Genomic DNA, 21,372 nt, shown 5'->3' on the forward strand with positions numbered 1-21,372 from the left:
CCTGTCCACTCTCCGCCTTCTTGTGTGGAGATTGAGTGGCGACACTTGACCGCTTTAGACCTTCCTCCGAAGTCTGTAACATCATCTTGGCAGCCAGGCATCTCTCCACCAAAATGGTATATGCCTGCCGTTAGAAGAAATTTATGGCTTTGTGTGCAGAAAAATCTGTTGATCTACTTTCTGTTCTGCCCCTCTTTCTGAGGTTCTGCGTTTCATTCTTTGTTGCTCTGCAGTGCTTTGCTCTGGGCACTCTTAAGGGCTAGATTTCTTCCTTTGCACAGTTGCCTGATAAACCCTCTGTTCGAGGCATATGAGCTGCAGATTGTACACTTAGCATAGGTCGCCATCTGGTGTTGGGCCCGGATGTTTGCAGTTTGTTTTTCTTCTTGGACCGTCTTTGGAAGTCACGAGTTTGGTGACTCCTCCTTCGGTCCGTACTGCGCATGGGCTTCGGCTCCATCCTCAGATTGTTTTTTTCCGCCATCGGGCTCGGATGTGATACTTCGTGCTCAGGCTTCGAACTTCTACGGTTCCAGCCTCGACGGAAAATCCTCGATTCTTCGAGTCCCTTCATCATCTTCATCTCTCGAAGCGGCACTTTTCCATCCCGTACATCGACACCGGCCTTCGGGCCCTCCGCGACTCCGGTCCCGGCCGATGGAAAGGACTCCGTTTAAAAAGTGCCCAAAATGTGGGTCTAAATTTCCCCACACCGACCTCCATCAGGTGTGTAACCTTTGCCTCTCTCCGGAACACGAGGCTAGAGACTGCCCCGCCTGCAAGTCTTTTCGATCGAAGAAAACGATCCGAGATCGAAGAGCTCGACGCACCATGGCGCACTCATCCTCTGCAGCTCCACCGGACATCTTCGGAGACGACGCCGAAGCTTCGGGGCAGACACACACCGAACGGGGGGAAGACATCGTCAGCGCTTCCGAGGCCGACGACTCAGACCTGGAGGACGTCACACCAGGACAGCGGGCCGTGAGTACTATGCCCCCTCCCAACCCCGCACCGAAAACCAAAGAGACTCCGGTTACTCCCTCGCCTGCCGGCCTGGGCAAAACCAAAACCAAAGCCTCGATCACCCCACCTTCGGGCCCGGTGTCGAAGCACCCAAAGTCTCACGGCAGCTCGGGATCGAGCCAGCCGACGCACGGTGCCGATAAACAGCATCCGGCACCAAAGCCTGCAAAATCCAGCTCGACTCCGAAACCACCGGTGCCGAAGCCTGGACACTCGGGGCCGACCAAACACAAACAGAAATCGGTCGGCACCGATGCTCCGGCGCCGAAACAGCATTCGACGCCGAAACACACGGAGACCTCGAAAAAGCATGGCGTACACAGAACATCGAAACCTCCGGTTCCGAAATCGCCGGTGCCGACAGACGACTCGGCGCCATTGGCTCTGTTTACACCAGACCCTTTACAAAAGACTTTGTCCAGAGATCCGAAGACTGGCCTTTTGACTGTGATCACTAAGAAACGTCGCCTTGAGGCTCCGGCTCCTCCTCCTCCACCCAAAAAGAGGGACTCAGCTACTTCTCCCCTCAGAGTACCCTCCCCACTGCCACCCCCCCTCCCACCTCCACCCCCTCCACCTTTACCTCACTACGATCCGGCCCCATCCCCAGATCCGGATGACGGGGACCCGGACAATGACCCAGGGGACGCCCCAATGGATTCCACTCCACCAAGGACCCCAGATCCATGGGAGGATTATAATAACCCTGACATACCTAATGCACCTCAAGACGACCTATACCCATCAAGGCCGTCTCCTCCAGAGGACTCTTTAGGTTTTCACCATTTAGTGCAGAGAGCAGCACACTACCATGGGGTGGACATGCACAGTGAACCAGTGGAAGAAGACTTCCTACTGGATACATTTGATTTACAAGACCGTTCCACTGCTATTTTACCCATGCTTAAGGGTGTCACCAAGCACGCTACAGAGGTATTCAAAGACCCTGTCAGAGCCAGAGTACTAAACCCTAGAATAGAGAAGAAGTACAAGGCGGCACCCACAGACCCTGCATACATCAAGGGCCCTGCTCCCCTAGATTCCCTAGTTGTCTCCACAGCTAGAAAGCGGGCTAACTCCCAATCCTCAGGAGATGCCCCACCGCCAGACAAGGAATCTAAACTTCTGGACGCGTCTGGTAAACGCACCGCCTACCAGGCTGCAAACATGTGGCGCATTGCAAATACACAAGCACTGCTTGCGCGATATGATAGAGCACACTATGACGAACTAGAGGCTCTTATGCAGCACCTTCCAGAAAAATACAAGCGCCAAGCTCATGACCTGATACAGGAGGGCAAACTAATCACAAACACCTCCATTAAGTGTGCCCTCGATGCAGCAGACACTGCTTCTAGAGCCATAAATACCAGTGTCCTGCTTCGCCGCCATGCCTGGCTCAGGATATCAGGGTTCAAGCCTGAGGTCCAGACATCAATACTCAATCACACCTTTGACCAGCAAACACTCTTTGGCCCAAAGGTAGACGAAGCGCTAGAAAAAATGAAGAAAGATACAGACACAGCGAAGTCTATGGGAGCGCTCCAAACACAAGCCTCTAAGCGTTCCTTTCGACGCTCGTCCTTTCGTGGCACAGGTAGAGGCTCCTCCACCGATAATGCCTCTACCTCCTACAAATCCCCTCCTCAAAATACCTTTTCAAAGGGCAACCAAAGAGGTGGTTACAGAGGCAACAACAATAAGGGCAGGGGCAAAACCAACAACACCCGTTCTGCCACCCCACCCGCACAATGACTCCCCCCCCGCTCCCCCCAGACCATTCCACTCCGGTCGGGGGCAGACTACAAGATTTTATTCACGTATGGGAGCCCATAACATCGGACAAATGGGTGACCCAAATCATTCGGTCAGGGTACTGTCTCGAGCTAACATCTACCCCACCCAATATCCCACCAAGGCACCGCCCAATGTCCCAAGAACATTCCACACTGCTCAAACAAGAGGTACTCTCGCTCCTCCAGAAACACGCTATAGAGCAGGTACCCGTCAATCAACGAAATCTAGGGGTCTACTCCCTATATTTCTTAATCCCAAAGAAAGACGAGACCCTCAGACCCATTCTGGATCTCCGGCCTCTAAATGCCTACATACATTCAGACCACTTTCACATGGTCACCTTACAACAAGTCCTCCCACTCCTCTGCCAGGGAGACTTTCTCACAACACTGGATCTGAAAGACGCGTACTTTCACATTCCAATACACCCCTCTCACAGGAAATACCTCAGGTTCGTGGTGGACGGGCAACATTACCAATTCAAGGTTCTCCCCTTCGGGGTCACCACTGCACCACGGGTGTTTACCAAATGCCTAGCAGTAGTAGCAGCACACCTCAGACGTCAACATATTCACGTCTTCCCTTACTTAGACGACTGGCTGATAAAAGCCGCGTCCTACCACCGATGCGTGCAACATACAAACAGCACCATCCAACTGCTTCATCAGCTAGGCTTCACGGTGAACTACCAAAAGTCCCACCTCATACCATCTCACACGAAGCAATATCTCGGGGCCACTATAGACACCTCAAAAGGTATTGCCTATCCAAACTCAGCCAGAATCACAAGCATTCTAGCCTTACGCAAAATATTCCTTCCTCAACACTCTCTCCCAGCAAGAGTGTTTATGAAGCTCATAGGGATGATGGCATCTTGCATCTTCATAGTGCCCCATGCAAGACTCCACATGCGTCCACTTCAGGAGTGCCTAGCACAACAGTGGAACCAGGCCCAGGGTCAGCTGACGGATCTGGTGTTGGTGGACGGCCGCACACATCACTCTCTGCAGTGGTGGAACACCACAAACCTTTCCAAGGGACGGCCGTTCCTGGACCCGGTTCCTCAAATGACTCTAACAGCGGACGCATCGCTCTCCGGCTGGGGAGCGCACCTCTTACACCTCACAATGCAAGGTCTATGGACGCCACAGCAAAAAACGCTCCACATCAACCATCTGGAGCTTTTGGCGATCTTTCTAGCCCTAAAATCTTTCCAAAAGCAGATTTCAGGCAAAGCAGTCCTCATTCGCACAGACAACATGACTGCGATGTATTATATACAGAAACAGGGGGGGACACACTCTCCCCAGCTCTCCCGCTTAGCCCAGAGCATATGGAGATGGGCAATTCCCCAAAACATCTTTCTCCTGGCACAGCATGTTCCAGGCGTACAAAACACCATAGCAGATCTGCTCAGCAGACAGACTCAACAACTACACGAATGGGAACTGCATCCACAAGTTCTTCACCCATTCTTCCAACAGTGGGGGCATCCTCAAATAGACCTCTTCGCCACCCACGAAAACAAAAAATGCCCAAGCTTCGCCGCCAGATACCCACACCCATTGTCCAAGGGCAATGCGATATGGATGAACTGGTCAGGCAGATTTGCATACGCCTTTCCACCTCTCCCACTAATTCCATTAGTGGTCAGGAAACTACAACAGCACTCCCTCACACTCATTCTGGTAGCTCCAACGTGGGCGAGGCAGCCGTGGTACACCACGCTACTACAACTATCAGTGGTACCACATCAAAAACTGCACCTATCCCCATGCCTCCTAACCCAGAACCATGGAGAAATCAGGCACCCGGACCCAGCTCAGCTCAACCTGGCGATCTGGCTCCTGAAATCTTAGAATTCGGGTACCTTAATCTTCCCCCTGATTGCATGAACATCATCATGGAAGCCAGACGTCCTACCACTAGAGCATGCTATGCCGCAAAGTAGAAAAGATTTGTAATGTACTGCCGTAACAATACAATCAACCCTCTAGATGCATCCATACAGCATATCATATGCTATCTGCTCCATCTTCACAGGTGTAACCTGGCATATTCATCCATACGCCTACACCTAGCAGCGATCGCTGCCTATCTACAAAACAGACAGCATTTATCTCTCTTCAGAGTGCCCGCTATTAAAGCCTTCATGGAAGGCCTTAAACGAGTAATTCCTCCCAGGGCACCACCCTCCCCTGTATGGAATCTAAATTTAGTCCTTACACGACTTATGGGTCCACCCTTCGAACCAATGCACAAATGTGAGCTACAATTTCTCACCTGGAAAACAGCTTTCCTTGTAGCTATCACTTCCCTTAGAAGGGTTGGTGAAATACAAGCGTTCACCATACAGGAACCCTACATACAAATGCATCACAGCAAGGTCATACTTCGCACAAATCCGAAGTTCCTGCCCAAAGTCATTTCCCCCTTCCACCTCAATCAATCAGTGGAATTACCTGTCTTCTTTTCGCAACCCCAATCTGTTGCGGAAAGGGCCTTACACACACTGGATGTGAAAAGGGCGTTGCTATACTACATACAAAGAACGCAACCCTTCAGGAAGACCAAACAGTTGTTCGTTTCCTTCTCTCCACCACATAAAGGCAACCCCATCTCAAAATCAGGGATAGCTAGGTGGATTGTAAAATGCATACAAATTTGCTATCAGAAGGCAAAGAGAACATTATCTGTTCCCCCTAAAGCCCACTCTACAAGAAAGTTAGGGGCTTCTATGGCTTTTCTAGGGAATATACCCTTAGATGACATATGCAAGGCAGCCACATGGTCTACACCGCACACATTCACAAAACACTACTGTGTAGATGTGCACTCCCAGCAGCAAGCTAGGGTGGGCCAGGCTGTACTAAAGACACTTTTTCAAACAGCTGCAACGGATACCGGTGGTCGCCGCTAAGGTTGGGTACTGCTATATAATCTATGCTAAGTGTACAATCTGCAGCTCATATGCCTCGAACGGAATATGCTACTTACCAGTATGCATCTGTTCTTGGCATGTAGAGCTGCAGATTTGTACACGCCCACCCGCCTCCCCGGCTACCTGTATCCGTTCCAGTACATCTTATTTAGATACAACACACATGGGTTTCTCACTATGATTACCAAGCTCCATCATTTCCCTGTTGGCGAAAAACAATCTGAGGATGGAGCCGAAGCCCATGCGCAGTACGGACCGAAGGAGGAGTCACCAAACTCGTGCCTTCCAAAGACGGTCCAAGAAGAAAAACAAACTGCAAACATCCGGGCCCAACACCAGATGGCGACCTATGCTAAGTGTACAAATCTGCAGCTCTACATGCCAAGAACAGATGCATACTGGTAAGTAGCATATTCCTTGTTCAAGTTCCCTATTGAGCATAGGTTCCTCAAGGGTCTTACTTATCTCTTCCCACCTTAACCATTCATTATGCCTCAGTAAGACCTTAATTTTCATTGGTACTTTTTTGATGTGCGCTCTTTTCGAGCCTCTACACAATTGTCCCCTCAGGATTCTCACATTGAAAACAGCCTTCCTTGTGGCCATTACATCTGCCTGCAGAGTGAGTGAGCTGCAGGCCTTATCATCTAAGCCTCTTTACCTTTCAGTCTAACCGGACAAACTGGTACTTCGGAAACGGGCCTCCTTTCTCCCAAAAGTGATCACTCCTTTTCATGTAGGCCAATCTAGCACATTGCCTACATTTATCGCTCCTTCACACCCCTCTAATGAAGAGGAGCGACTCCACCGTTTGGACCCAAAAAGAACATTGTTCTACTTTGGTAGTACACACAAGTTCGGGGTAGACAACCAACTCTTTGTGGGGTATATTGGTGGCAAAAATGTTGGGCAGTGCAGAAGCAAACCATCTCTAGATGGGTCGTGCTCTGCATCAAAATCTGCTATGCACTGGCCAAGAAGCAAACTCCTGAAGGTTTGCATGCTTGTTCTCCCAGAACTAAAGCAGCCACCTCTGCATTAGCTCACGGAGTTCTGATCCTGGATATCTGCCATGCAGCAAAGTGGGCTTCCCTGCACACATTCACCAAACATTACTGTCTGGACGGTCCGTAGGGATGGCCACATTGCCCGTTCAGTTCCGCAGACTTTCTCTTTTGAAATTGGTTTGCAGACCCTCCCCCGGGAAAGATATTGCTTGGGTATCTATTCTATGGTAATCAATCTGCGGCTCGAAGTCTCTATCAGATGAACAAGTTACTTACCTTCTGTAACGCCTTATCTGGTAGGGACTATATTTAGCTGCAGATTCCTTAACAGCCATCCTCCCCGCTCTGCTAACGGATTTCTAGGTACATGCGTGACCCCATTCAGGTTCCTAGTTTTGACATACCAGTTGTCAGTGTTCATCATGGCTCCGCGCTTCTGACATGGAAAGTTCTGAAAAGAAACTGACGTCAGCGTGCCTGTTTGGTGCCCATATAGGTACCACTAGATCACTTCTGGCGCGGACGAAAGAATCTGAGCCGATCGATGCCACCTATCAACGCGCATGAGTACGGCTCACGAAAAATCTTCCGGATCCAGTCTGATGCCTGGGGCAATTCGAAGATATGGAATTTGCAGCTAGATATAGTCTCTACCAGATGAGGCGTTACCAGCGGTAAGTAACGTTTTCTTCAATGCTTTGGATGGGTCACCAGACTTAGTGGTGTTGTGGAGTTGGTGGTCATTGAGGTATTCAGTGAGGTGTCTGTTTATGATTTTGTCTTAGTCCTTGGCCGGAAATGCTAGCATGGAGATTGGTCTCTAATTGGCAGGCATTGAAGGGTCCGTGGAGGGTTTTTTCAACAGTGGTAGGGGAGTAGCATGTTTCCAAGCGCCTGGGAAGTTCGCTTTACAGGTGGTGGCATTCTAAATGGGTGCGAGCATGGCGTCGATTGGTTACAGTTCTCTGGAGTAGACATGGTGGGGGCAGGGTTCCGATAGGGCCCGAGTGGATGGACTTCATGGTAATGGCGGTTTCTTCTGGGATGATGACAGGCCATGTGGAAAGCATTGGTTCTTTCGATAAGATTGGGAGGCATTTGGCTAAGTCTGTTGGGTCCAGTTGCGGGTTGCAATTGCTGTAAATGGCAGCGATGTTGTTGCTGAAGAATTGAGAGAGATTGTTGTAGTGTTTCTGCACTGGAGTGATCGAGTTGGAGGCGGCCACTGGTGAGGTGAAACCCTTCTCAATGGTGACGATTTCTTTGCTTCTTCTGGTGCTGGCATTGTTGTAGTCCGCCAGAGTGGCGCATTTGGTGGTCCCGATCATTTGATGGTAGCGTCTCAGGTTACATTTTAATTGGGTTTCATATGGTAGACCTTATAATTTGAAGTAAAAAATTTGGTTACAGGTGATCTGACAAGCAAGGGCTGCTTAGCACCACCACTATTCATGCAGAGAATACGGGTGACTGAAGAGGCCGGAATTTTATAGCATCACATGTTTGTGGCTTTTGTGACAGGCAGCACAAGTTGTGTATGTTAACACTGTAACCCATATGCCGGTGGCATTAATGCTGAAAAAGGAATTACAGGATGTGGACGACAGGAGAGGTGTCCCAGTGTGCTACCGGGTGTATTTGCCAAGGAGGAAAAAAATAAATAAATGATGATCGCTGAAGAATATAGTGGTTTAGACATTGAATGCTGCTGCTATTATCTGTTGTGACATAGTAAACAGAGTGCAAATTAAACATGTTGAACACTGTGAAGGCTAATTGTTGTTTTAGTTGTAAGGATGACGATTTGGATTAGGATACGTAGCACTGAGAATGATGGGTGGAAACCATTGTGAAAAGAATAAGTAGTGGAATGGCATTTTGCAGTGGCACAAAAGCCATGAAGATGGTTGATGGGAATTCAGAGATGACCTGAGACCATGTGGTGCATAAAATCAACAGTAGCAAGGTTCAAGAGGCTTTCTTGCTGCCAAAAAGGTGGCTTCAGGTAAAGCAATGGAATTTACTGAACCTATAGAGAAAAATTCTAAAGGAGTTAACTAGGGGTTAATGCATACGGTAAAGCAGGAGAAAACTGTGTGTGTAGTGATTAAGAGTTGGAGCTAGACATAGAGGGCCATAATTGTTGGGTTTATGAGGCATGCAGCTGAAAACAGGCAATGTGCAAAATATTTGCAAATCTCCAATCAGCACAATTAAAAGAGGGGGGGGTGGAGTTATTGATTAGTATTCAATGGCGGTTGTCTAAAGAGTTCAGGAAAGACTATGACAAGGCTGTAGGTGAAAGTTCAGGAAATTAAGGAAATCCAGAAGTAACGTCCCATTAAGATGCACCTTTCTGCAATGTGTGTGTTAATTTGGGAGGCAGAGAGTATGTTGGTAAATGAATGTGCATGCTGCATGTTGAAAGCTGAGAACCTCTTGATCCAGTTTCCAGAAATGTGTTTACAAGAGGAGATTAAACTAAATGGGTGAGGAGGAAGTCCCATTTGTGTGTTAGGACATTTCCATGCTGGTTTGGCTAGTGTTCAAAGGAGAGGGGAAAAAAGAAGAGATGCAAGTGTTGGGAATGAAAGAGACCCAGTCCTCTCTAATTACGTAAGAAGTGTTGAGTAACTAGGGTGGAGAATTTAGACTAGACTGTGTTTAGCAAAGGAAAACTGAAGGGGTTTGTACACACGTAGTGTTGGAGGGAGTAGGACTCTAGTCTTCTAAATATTGTGATATAATTTTGTCTAGAAATAGTTTCGTGGAAGAGATAGAATGACTGCAAGAAGGCTATCATTGAGCAGATTGAATCCTCAGACAGGCTGGCTCCAGTGGCGTAGCCATGAAATTCAGCAAATTGATTAGGATGTCTGTCGACTTGAGGGGCATAAATGCAACCACATTAATTTAGACTTTTTTGTAAGGTGCTATTTGTGTCCTTTCGGTTACTTCAGATTGTTAAACAAGACACAGCGGGGAGCGTTGGAGACCAAGCGGTGAGGGGACAGTCCCGGTTCTATATTCTAAAGTCACTTCCAAGAGACATGTTGGGTCGGGTAAACACAGTGGAAGAGAACAGTTTTAAGTCGTTTCTGAAAAAGTTGTAAGTCGGTTGCACCCTATTGTTCCGGTTCAATGATTTCCAAAAGAAATGGAGTAGCTGGGAGATGTTGGATATGCCACATAGGCACGTATTTCTATTTCCCACATAATGGTGGGTTGAAAAAAAGTTTATTTTTTGAGGTAGATACAGGGGCAAAATGAAAGGTTTGGAAGTTGTCTGTAATTAATTTGATTTGTGCGTAATGCATAATGTCTCACAGCAGCACTGGGAATGTTCGGTTATTGGTTATGCAGAGCAGGAGTGCGCAAACAAAATTAAATGTCTATTGGATGGCAAAGCACCACGGGAAGAAAAGGCAATAGACTAGTAGAAGTGATGCTGGTTTAGATCAGAGTAAGAGGAAGAAACAAGATTGGACTAGTCTGGAAAAGGGAGTTTGTTGGGGGAAGCAATATTGGTGTCAGTGAAGATGAGGCAGACCATAAGAAAACATTGTCTGACTATTCCCAATCTTTTCGGATGATGAGAGCAGGCATGTTGCAGTGGAGTCGAGTGGCAGTTGTGATGTGTAGATTTCTATTGGGGGATTGTTTCTTTTTGCTCATGATCGTCAGTACCTTATTCCCATTTATTTTACTTGCCCAGTCTTCAAAGTGATTAATTTTGATTTGAAGAAATACCTCTGTACTTGTCATTACCTCTCCTGTCCTATTACAACCGACGCCGTTTTCACCAGTGAATGTAATCAGTCACGAGAAAGAAGGCATAGGCAGGACATAAGGAGATGCACGTGCTATAGCTGAAACCCTCCGTTTTGTGCCATAAGGTCAATGTATGTATTTATTTTGATTATTGATTTCTACATACCATAATTAATCTGTTCATTTCATAGACCTCAAATAGAAACAGCCCAATATATAGCTATCAGCCAAGGACTGAACTCTGTACAACATTTGGGACAATCACATACCTCACTCAGCCTCTGAGTCTCTTCTGTGTGATGCTACTGACCTGTTTCAAAAGTAACAAATCTGTCTAATTCAATGAGACATCACTGTTATGGCATGAAAAAGAAATCTGTGTATGTTAGGAAATCGGCATTCTCCATGATTTTCCCACAGTCTTCTTTTGCTCTTTCTGCAACCTTCATTCGCTTTGAATAGTCGATGAAAGGCTGTCGAATGATAGATTATGTTAAAGCTGTTTACATTGTGGAAACTTGCTTCCATTATGCAGTTTGAGCTTAATAGCAGTCATTGTAGAAATCAGATACATAGTAATGGGGGCATCATGGTTGGAAGTGGGCGTTTTTCAATTTATTTCTGAATGGCTGAGCTTTTTCCCTTCTGCTTCCTTGGAATGAATGAGGTTCGAAGTGAAGGATAACGAGGGGTGTTTCTTATTCACAATGTATAGCGGGTGACCCGATAAACAAGAGTACCTAGGCTTTGTAGACTTACATTACAGGACGATGCCTCTCCTGTCTTATTACCTCTACTGACTAATAACTTTTCATTTATTTGAATCCTTATTCAGTACAAGTATCTATTAATATATAATCATCACTTCTCTCGAGGTGCAAATATACTGTACATTTATATCAGGTGTTTGTTAAGCGCGACTACTCACACGTAAGAGTCTCAAGGCACTGGGCGGGTCGCAGGTTCCAGTCCATCTAGGAGAGGGTCTGTCGAAGAGCCAGGATTTTAGGTTTCTTGGGAAGATGGGGAGCGATGTTATCTGTCTGAGGTGGAGCCGAAGGTCGTTCCAGGCTCTGGCCACGCGGAAGGAGACGGAGCGGCCTCCCGATCTGGTCTTTCTGGTGTGGGGGACCACGGTGTAGGAGAGCTGGGCTGATTGTAGGGTCCTTTGGGGTGCGTGGAATGTGAGTCGGCTGTTCAGGTATGCTGGTCCGGTGTCGTGGTGGGCCTTGTGAGCGTGTGTTAGCATCTTGAAGGTGACTCTAGCTTCGATGGGGAGCCAGTGGGGTGTGCGTAGGTGCTGGGTGATGTGGCAGCCTCTTGGCAGGTTGAGGACCAGTCTTCCGGCGGCGTTTTGGATGTTCTGTAGCTTGCGGGTGAGGTTTTTGTTCATTCTGGCATAGAGTGCGTTGCCGCAGTCGAGCCTGCTGGTGACCAGGGCGAGAGTGACTGTCTTTCTGTGTTCGAGGGGGATCCATTTGAAGGTCTTACATAGGAAGCGGAGGGTGTGGAAGCAGGAGGACGTGACAGAGTTGATCTGGCGGTTCATTTTGAGCTCTGAGTCCAGGATGATTCCCAGGTTGCGTGCGTGGTCCGTGGGGGAGGGCAGGGGGCCACCAGGTGTCGTTCCAGGCGTCGGGGTTTTGGCCCATGATGAGTACTTCCATTTTGTTGGTGTTTAGTTGTAGGCAGCTGTTTATCATCCATTTGGCGACTGCTTCCATGCCTTCTCGAAAGTTGTGTCTTGCGGTGTTGGGTTCGTTGGAGAGGATGAGTTGGGTGTTGTCTGCGTATGATACAATGTTGAGTCCGTAGGTTCTGACGATGGGGGCGAGCGGAGCCATGTAGACATTGAAGAGCGTAGGGCTGAGGGAGGACCCCTGGGGTCCTCCCTCAACAGTTAATTCAGCCTTACACTATGAACTCAACAGTTAATTCAGCCTTAAATCTCTTACCACACGATAGCGGTTTTATGATTTCATATAAATTTACATGATGTCTTACTGTGCTCTGAATAATAATAATGTATTTATTGCATATATTTACATCAATTTAAAACAAACCCCTTTTAGACAATTGAATAGTAAGTTATTGCCCTGTATGTTACGGTATGACTATTAACAGTTTGTATCTTGGTGCAAAGGGTCGATCATGTTTTAATGATAAATTGATTGCATATGGTATCACATACATGAAGAATTCTTAATCATTAGAAGTGATAGGACAGAAGAGACATCCTCCTATACAACATGTTTCTCCTTCACTTAAGTGGTTGTTTCAGCCGTAGCAACTTTTACATGTGTCCTCCAACGATTCCTTTCTATTCCAGAACCTTGCACGGTGCATGGGTTCCGTATCTAGCTATATAGTTGTCTTATTGTAAATTATTCTCTTATTGAGTTGGCTCTCCTGTGCAACAGTTGTTCCTTGTCAGTGAGGCTATAACAATCCATGGTCTACGACGTGGTCTTGAGTACTTTTGATTGTGTTTTCACTTTTCTTGGAATACGTCGGGCACCAGACGCTCACTTTTGTTGATTTGTGTACCAATTGTAGTCTAATAGCGTAATCTGTGGTTTTGCAGGAGACCTCGAGTATCGTCTGTGGAAATGGAGAGGAGAATGAGTGGACGGAAGCTGATTCGTCTGTCTCAGTTACCAGACAAGCTTCCTGTGGAGAAACTGGAAGATTCTGATTGGGTGACTTTTGGCGTAATCATAAAGAAAATTACACCTCAGAGTGCAAATAATGTAAGCCATCTGTGAACATACAAAAATAAGTGATGATTTACATGGTTTGTTTGAATCTTCTCTATTTTTACACAAACTCTCATCCTATTCTTTGATTGCTTGCTATTTTATTTTGGGCCTCCATTTTCACATTTTCGGGGCTGAAGTTGTGCTTGTCTGCTTCAGACTTAGCCATAGCTGCCAACAATCTTCATGTACTGTTCATTCAGGACCTGCATACAACATCCTCAAAGTGTATCCGTTCAGGTTGATGCTGTAGCAGTTAATACCCCCTCACTCCCTTATATAAGTTGATATAAGATGTTGTTTTAATAGCCTTTGCAGAATTTATCTCTAAAGTTCTCTGTTTTGCATGGGAGGAAGTTCCTTATTTCTGCACACTTCTCACAAGTAGTGTGACCTAGGGCCTGCTCAATTTTATCCTCTGGCCACTAGACCTTTTTCAAGTTGTATCCTGAAGTACAAAGACTCCTCCAACTGTTTGAGATTTTTGTATAGCACACAAAACACTAGGGTTTTATGCTGTTAAATCTTATACAGCGAGTGGTATCCAGAAGAGTAGGTTCTGGGGACGAAATTATCACTCTATTAAACGGTATAGGAAGAATTACCACAAAGTGCCAATGGTTAGTAGTTCCAAATTGTGGGGACCCAGACTAGAGAGTACCCTCTACCATTGTCTCTTAACTTTGGGAGGTTTCACAAATGGTTCTTGTTAGAAAAAAATAAAAAGAACATGTCTTGCCACAAACAGTGTCGCACACCATGTAAAGAACTTTGAAAGTAATGCACTGTTGAATGAAAATTGAGTTGAGTACAGCAAGGTGGTGAGGGAGGGTTCAAATATTCTATGTCCCTAAATTGCTAAAGTCTCAGCATTCCGAAGTTAATTGATCATGTAGATTGGTGGTTTAAAATAAGTTTCCCTTAATCAGGACAGGAGCCAATGAGTGCTGGATCTGCAGAGCATTTGATTTTCTAGGATAACATAGGTAAGTTTGTATGCACTATATTTATGGTGAAAACAGTAGACGGAGGCCACATTCACTTGTGCTTGCAAAGACTACAGAATCCGAGATTGTTGTTCAGGTCGGAGGTGTGGGACAATCCATGTTCTCCCTATTCCATAAAAAGGGGGCCCTGTGCTGACACTTTCTCCCACCAACAGGATTTACATTTTTCACTGTCAAACTTCTAAAAGAAAGTTTTATGTTTTTTTTTATAAAGAAGATTGCAGACTAAAATTATCTCCCTCCCCAATTGGAGGATGATCTCTGTGTCATGGGACTATGTATGGATATCAAATTCCTTTGAATTGGGAAAGGTACCTAAAATTTGAGCATACATCTTAAGCATGATGGATGTTAGAGAAGGCCCTTGGAGAACTTCACACTCCATTTCTCTGCTAGAGAAGTTGAAAAGAGGCGAACAACCACATGAGAGCAACTTGAGAGGGAGGAGTTAATCCAGGAAGTGCAACGCTTGCTTTTGAATAGGAGCAAGTGTTTAACTATAATGTTGTTGTGGCTTTGATGCACGCTGCCATATGAAGGCACGTGTAGTCCAGGTTAACCTAAGATCCCTGTCAAGACTAGACAGTTGTACTTTTAAGGCAAACGTCAGCTGCTAGAAAAATGGTTTACAAATTCATTTTTGCTCGCATAGTTTTAGGATTTAGTAACATTTGTTACACTGCACGTGGTGATGGTAGTTGATGCAGCACAACTGCACTTCTTTGATCAGGGAAATGCACTTAGTTGTAAATGTGTGAAATCCAAACTGTGTTTCGTTTGTAGGGTAGAACTTTCAGCATCTGGAGGCTGAATGACTTGAAAAACATGGACAAGTTCATCTCCCTGTTTTTGTTTGGTGATGTACACAAAGAGCACTGGAAGACTGAGCAGGGCACGGTCCTGGGACTGCTGAACGCGAATCCAATGAAGCCGAAAGAGGGATCAGATGAGGTGAGCTTTGCACGCTTCTATCCTAGTCTGTCATGGGGTTTGCAGTTTGTGTAGAATCTCACCTCACTCTTTCCTGTTCATGTGAGGCATTCTCTTACTCCTTTCTTTCATTACCGCACACCAGGCAAAGTGGGATGAGTAGCTGACCAGTGAATTTTGATGAACCTGCAGCACAGTAAACTTGCCTGATCTGCACCTTTTTCCTTGATAAAAATATATATATATATTTGGAAGTCCTAGTAAATGGGCCAGTTGTGTATTCCTGCACATTTGCTCCTTTAAATCGACTGCATGCCATTTTTGTTTTGGAATGAAGATTGACTTTAGCAGCAGCTAAGTTTCTTTTTAAGAATATGGACTGTTCTCCCCTCTCCCTCCACAGGTCTGTTTCTCTGTTGATAACCCCCAGAAGATCTTGATCATGGGCGAATCGCTTGATTTGGGAACCTGCAAGGCGAGGAAGAAAAACAGAGACCCCTGTACACAGATGGTTAATCTGGTTGGTGACGATCAGTCTCATTTGGTGCATTTTACCGTACAATTTTCCAGATAACTTGCCTAAAAATCTTTTGGTGTTAAAAGCAGCTGTAAAGGGTCAACCATAAACTGTTCCAGTTCTTGATCGCATGCAAATCCAGCTTGATAATTGCCATTTCGATTTATTTTTGGGGTGGGTAATAGAGGGAATCTGAGGAAGTATAGCAATAACAGTAAACAAAGAAGTGAGAGCACAGTGAGGTGCTGCCTCAGAAAACAGCCAGCCCCACCTGAACTAGTGCTCAAGAGGCACAGCTTACTTATAATGCAGGTGGGATCTCATGCTGAAAGCAAAGAAGCGAGACCACTCCAAATAAGGAGTTAAACAACTAAAAAAGAAAAATAGCTTATAAAATGTGCATTGATTGTAGTCCCTTCCCTTTTGACACCTTTTCCCAGCTAGGATATAATTGACAAAAGATGCTAGTGATGGCCCATTACAGAGCAATTACTGCCTCTGTTTTTCCCCTTCTTAAAACAAAGCACTGCTATCGGCATAATGCTTCTTTTGGCGACAGCCTGGTGCCCCTCCCCGGGATCACTTGTGGCCCCCCTAGGGTGGCCTGCCCCCCAGTTTGAAGACCCGCTGCCCCAAGGTTAGACAGATCTACCAGGGCCCCGCAGATCAACCAGGTCATATCTTTTCATGCTTATGCTCTATAAAGTAGTCATGTACAGTCTGGTTACACAAAGCAATCGCTTTAGAAAATAAATTGAGTCTTTAGTCATGAGATATCAGCCCTCTGTTACAAATCAGTTGTTTCCATTTCATCAGTAGAACCAGTGCCTAAAATAGTGTAAACATTCTTAAATATTAACTGTTAATACTTTGTTAAAGTTTATAATTTACTCCACACTTTTAACTCCACTTATTTTCGGAAAAAAATAGTTCTTAAGGCCCCCTAATACTAATATATTTTAGGATCATGCATGCCTGACAAAGATGTGGTGGAAAGCCCTACTTTAGCAGATATTGGGCAGATTGTAATACAGCGATACAGAGAAATTGATTAATCAGTTAAAGTTCTAATTATTTGTCATTTTGTAATCAAAGGATATTGCTTGTTTGAATAGCGTCGGCCGTTACCAGTTTTCCACCCAAAAATTAACGCTATTATCTTTACGTTATGCATGTAATCATACATTCAATTATTGTAAGTATTTTTATGTATCCTAAAAGTTTCATTTCTTGCTTTACAATAACACTAGCAACCTACATGTTTATTCCTCCACCAACAACAAAACCTTTTGTTCGGTTTCTGAAACCTCTCCTCGGCGTCACAGGAATGTAATATGTGTAATTGCTCTTAAGGATTCAATTTGTAAATGTGGCCTTGAGCAGTGCTTAAATGTTGTAATTAACGAGATAAACCGATTGCAAACTTTATTTTATAACACGAGTAATTCTTATTTGCCAAACCTTATTATATAACCGGAGTCACAGTTGACATAAATTAACAACTTGATCTTGTAAGTTGATGAAATAATATATAAACAGAAATCTGAAAGCACAGGGAGGCGAAGATTACATGAACAGTGAATTTGCTGGCTATAGAGTGATCTAAAAAACAGTGTGTGGTTGTGTGTGTGTGTGTGTGTGTGTATATATATATATATATTTCACTTTTCTTAAAGCAGACAACTACACTTGCAGGGATGATAACTTGATAAGGATGCAATTTATGGCTTTTCCAGAGTAAAATATAGGCACTCTAGTTTTGCTTCTTGGTCCTATGTTTTCGTCTGCTTGCCTGCCTTTACAATTTTTGCACTTAAAGTCGCTTTCCTTTCTGCAGAATGATTGTGAATATTGTCAGTATCATGTGCAGTCTCAGTACAAGAAGCTCAGTTCAAAACGAGCAGATTTACAATCCAGTTTCTCCAGTGGTCCCCCCAAAAAGATGTCTCGGAAAGCATCCGGTCTGAAGGCGAAGCTTTGCCAGGATGGCTTTCACTACGGAGGTGTTTCATCCATGGCCTATGCAGCTTCTGTGTAAGTCCTTTGTTCGAACTCTGTGTATCTGCGTTGTTGTCATCTAGCCTCCTAACTCATGCATAGCTTGTCTGCATGTGGAAATATAGACTGAGAAATACATTTTTGTTTGTTTAGTAAGTGTGTACCGTATCAAGTAGAAATGTATATGGCTGACCAAACTGAGTTTTTTAATACAGTTGATTTTGGCTCTTGACACCATTTATAGTATTGCTTTTATTTAATTTTCCTAATATAACTTTGCAAGACCCATTTAAGCACAATGCTGTGTACTGTGGGATGACTCTATAATGGCAAAATTAAACTTTGAACTTTTAGGTCAGGTGTGTACAGCATATTGCACATTAAGCCACTACTAGGCTATTTGCTTTGCAGTTTAGATAGATGCATTCTTTTTTTTTTTATAACCTATTTTATTCATTTTTGTACCAGCACAACATGCGCCGGGAACTGTCACAGTAATAAACACATCTACATTTGTCATATTGTACCAGCTTAACAAAATAATGAAGACCATAAAAACATATAGTAACCATGGCTAGCCTAGGCACTGGGACCTCCTCCCCAACCCAACACCCCCAATATGCAATGTGGGATGTCTGCTGGACATCTATATCTAATGTCAGAGGGCTGCGCTATGACAGTACTACTTCACGTTGTAGGAAAGTGTCTGGGGTTTCCACTGTCGGCAGTTCAATACCCCTATGGATGTATGTCGTTACAACGCACACTTTTACAACGCATGCACTTACAACGCATTTTTTACAACACGCAATCCATTACAACGCATGACATTACAACGCATGACACTACAACGCATTTTTAAAAACTACCTTTACAACGCATTCCATTACAACGCATACTACCATTACAACGCATACCATTACAACGCATAATATTAAATTGCATTTAAGGTAAGTATTAGATAGTATAGGGGTAAAAATTACTTTTCTAACTCCAGGGGGTGCAACAGTAGGGTAAGTGCTGGATAGTATAGGGGTAAAAATTACTATTCTAACTCCAGGGGGTGCAACAGTAGGGAAAGTGTTGGATAGTATAGGGGTTAAAATAAATTACTATTCTAACTCCAGGGGGTGCAACAGTAGGGTAAGTGTTGGATAGTATAGGGGTAAAAATTACTATTCTAACTCCAGGGGGTGCAACAGTAGGGTAAGTGTTGGATAGTATAGGGGTAAAAATTACTATTCTAACTCCAGGGGGTGCACAGTAGAGTAAGTGTTGGATAGTATAGGGGTAAAAATTACTATTCTAACTCCAGGGGGTTCAACAGTAGAGTAAGTGTTGGATAGTATAGGGGTAAAAATTACTATTCTAACTCCAGGGGGTGCAACAGTAGAGTAAGTGTTGGATAGTATAGGGGTAAAAATTACTATTCTAACTCCAGGGGGTGCAACAGTAGGGTAAGTGTTGGATAGTGTAGTGTAATATTATGCGTTGTAATGGTATGCGTTGTAATGGTAGTATGCGTTGTAATGGAATGCGTTGTAAAGGTATTTTTTAAAAATGCGTTGTAGTGTCATGCGTTGTAATGTCATGCGTTGTAATGGATTGTACGTTGTAAAAAATGCGTTGTAAGTGTAGTGCGTTGTAAAAGTTGCGTTGTAAAGGTTGTTCCCCACCCCTATCCTCCACCCATCTCTGCCATATCTTTCGGTGTTTCTGTGGGCAGCCCGTGCCTGAAACACAGCCAGTTCCATACCCATACACCAATCTAGGGCCTTTTTCCAGTTCCCCACAGGAGGTGGAGAATTACCCTTTCAGTTTTGGGTGATGTCCCTTTTGGCTAGTGTAAGCCCAGTAAGGAACAAGTGTTGATTGTTTGTGTTTCTTCCAATGCCATCTGTACTGTGAAGTAATATGACTTTGGGATCGGACGGGATGCTCCATGCGAGCACTTTGCCCAGACATGCCAGTATTTTGCCCCAATAGGGCTGAAGGGTAGAACAGTTCCACACTGTGTGTATACAAGTACCCAAATCACGTGCACATCGCAGGCAAGTTGGCGATGGTATGGCCCCCATACGCCAAAGGCAATGTCGGGTGTAATAAGCTCTATGTAAGAATTACAATTGTATCAAGACGATAACGGGCTGCACCCGAGGACTCGCCAGTGCCTCTGTCCAATCCTCATCGGACAAATTGGGTATATCAATTTCCCAACCCCTTCGGAGTGCATCTAATGTTATGTTGTGTGTGACAACTGTTTGGTAAATCTGCCTGATTTTGTGGGCTCTGAGATCTTCCATCAGTAACCGCCCTTCGAGTGGATGAAATTCTGGAAGCTCTGTTAATGTTGTGATATATGTTGATATGGAATGTCGTAACTAGAGGTATTTATAAAATTGGTTACGATGGAGATGAAATTCCTCCTGCAATTGTTGGAAGGATGTAAGGACTGTCACCTTCATGATCTCCCCAAGCGTGGAAATACCAATAAGGTCCCAAGAGCGGAATCCGGCCAGCGACTCCACTTGACGGAAGTGGGATCCCTGCCATAACGGAGTTGTCTGCGTTACCACCCTCCCCATCTGCGGGACCAATGTGCCTCCATAGCTGGATTACCACTCTAGTGGCAGGGGGCAGGTGGTCTAGCTGGCTATGGCTATATATATATATACTCATTCTTGAGAAAAATTGCTCAGAGTCGGTCTTTAAAACGTGGTACCGCCAACAGCAAAAAAATGCCCATTTGGTAATCAGCTGCTGCTAAGAAATGTATGCAAATTCGATTCTCCAGTTTCAAATTGAACTAGTTGACTCCTTCTGAAATGTATAATATGCGTTTTGTTGAGTAATAACACCTGTTGTTTAAAGAAGGGCTATTTAAATAATGTTACTGACTATTAAAACATACGATGCAGACTGCCTCAGAAAATAGCATACTTGTCCTAATTTAGGATTGAATAACAACCCTTGATTGTGACATTTGGAGTGGTTGTACATCCAGAATAATTGCAAAAGAATCCTAAATGATCGATTTGACTTGTGCCTTTACAGGACTGCTGCTGTGGCCCCAAAGAAGACCATCCAGACCAAGCTGAGCAACATTGTCGTCAGAGGAGCTGATGCCATAGCTCTGGAAGCACAGAAGCTTGGTAAAATGATTTTCTTTGAAATAGTTCTCAGCATGCAAAGTTTAGCTTGTGTGTATTTCAAAACGTGCTCCTTACCTGTCTTTTGAGGACCTTTTGAGTAAGTTGGGCTGCTAAATGATCTTTTTTAAACATGTAAAAAGCAGGTAGCAATGAAACCTATTCTGTCATTATGTTTGTGTCTCAACCTTTTTTTAGCATCAGTTAAAGCTTTCACTCCACCAAGTTTGACCATATCATTCTTTAATGTTAAAAGTTTCTCTTTCATTGCATAATCCCTCGATTAGGTTAATACAAACATCTCATTGTGATTGAAAGACTGAAGCATCAGGAAAGTCCCAAATACATTTTTGGCAATTCGATGGTTCAGTTGGCTATTGAGTGGGACATAACATAGCTCCCTATGGCATTATTAAAAAAAAAAAAAAAAAGTTTCCTTCCTGTTGGCAATCATCCCAATTACTTTTTTCAAT

General features: G+C 44.7%; 1 protein-coding gene across 3 annotated transcripts in view; it reads left to right on the forward strand.

Moving 5' to 3' along the window:
- MCM10 (minichromosome maintenance 10 replication initiation factor) overlaps window positions 1-21,372 on the forward strand; it is a 168,308-nt gene that overhangs the window by 71,153 nt on the left and 75,783 nt on the right. For all 3 annotated transcript variants that reach the window (XR_014981293.1, XM_085652876.1, XM_085652877.1), the window contains exons 7-11: window positions 13,127-13,292; window positions 15,089-15,256; window positions 15,639-15,755; window positions 17,590-17,786; window positions 20,805-20,902. Coding sequence is in view for 2 of the 3 variants with exons in the window: in XM_085652876.1 (XP_085509002.1) it covers window positions 13,127-13,292; window positions 15,089-15,256; window positions 15,639-15,755; window positions 17,590-17,786; window positions 20,805-20,902 (746 nt within the window). In the remaining variant the exon portion in view is untranslated. The remainder of the gene's footprint in view (window positions 1-13,126; window positions 13,293-15,088; window positions 15,257-15,638; window positions 15,756-17,589; window positions 17,787-20,804; window positions 20,903-21,372) is intronic.

Source organism: Triturus cristatus, chromosome 4_1 (assembly GCF_964204655.1).
Source record: "Triturus cristatus chromosome 4_1, aTriCri1.1, whole genome shotgun sequence".
Taxonomy (NCBI): Eukaryota; Metazoa; Chordata; class Amphibia; order Caudata; family Salamandridae; genus Triturus; species Triturus cristatus.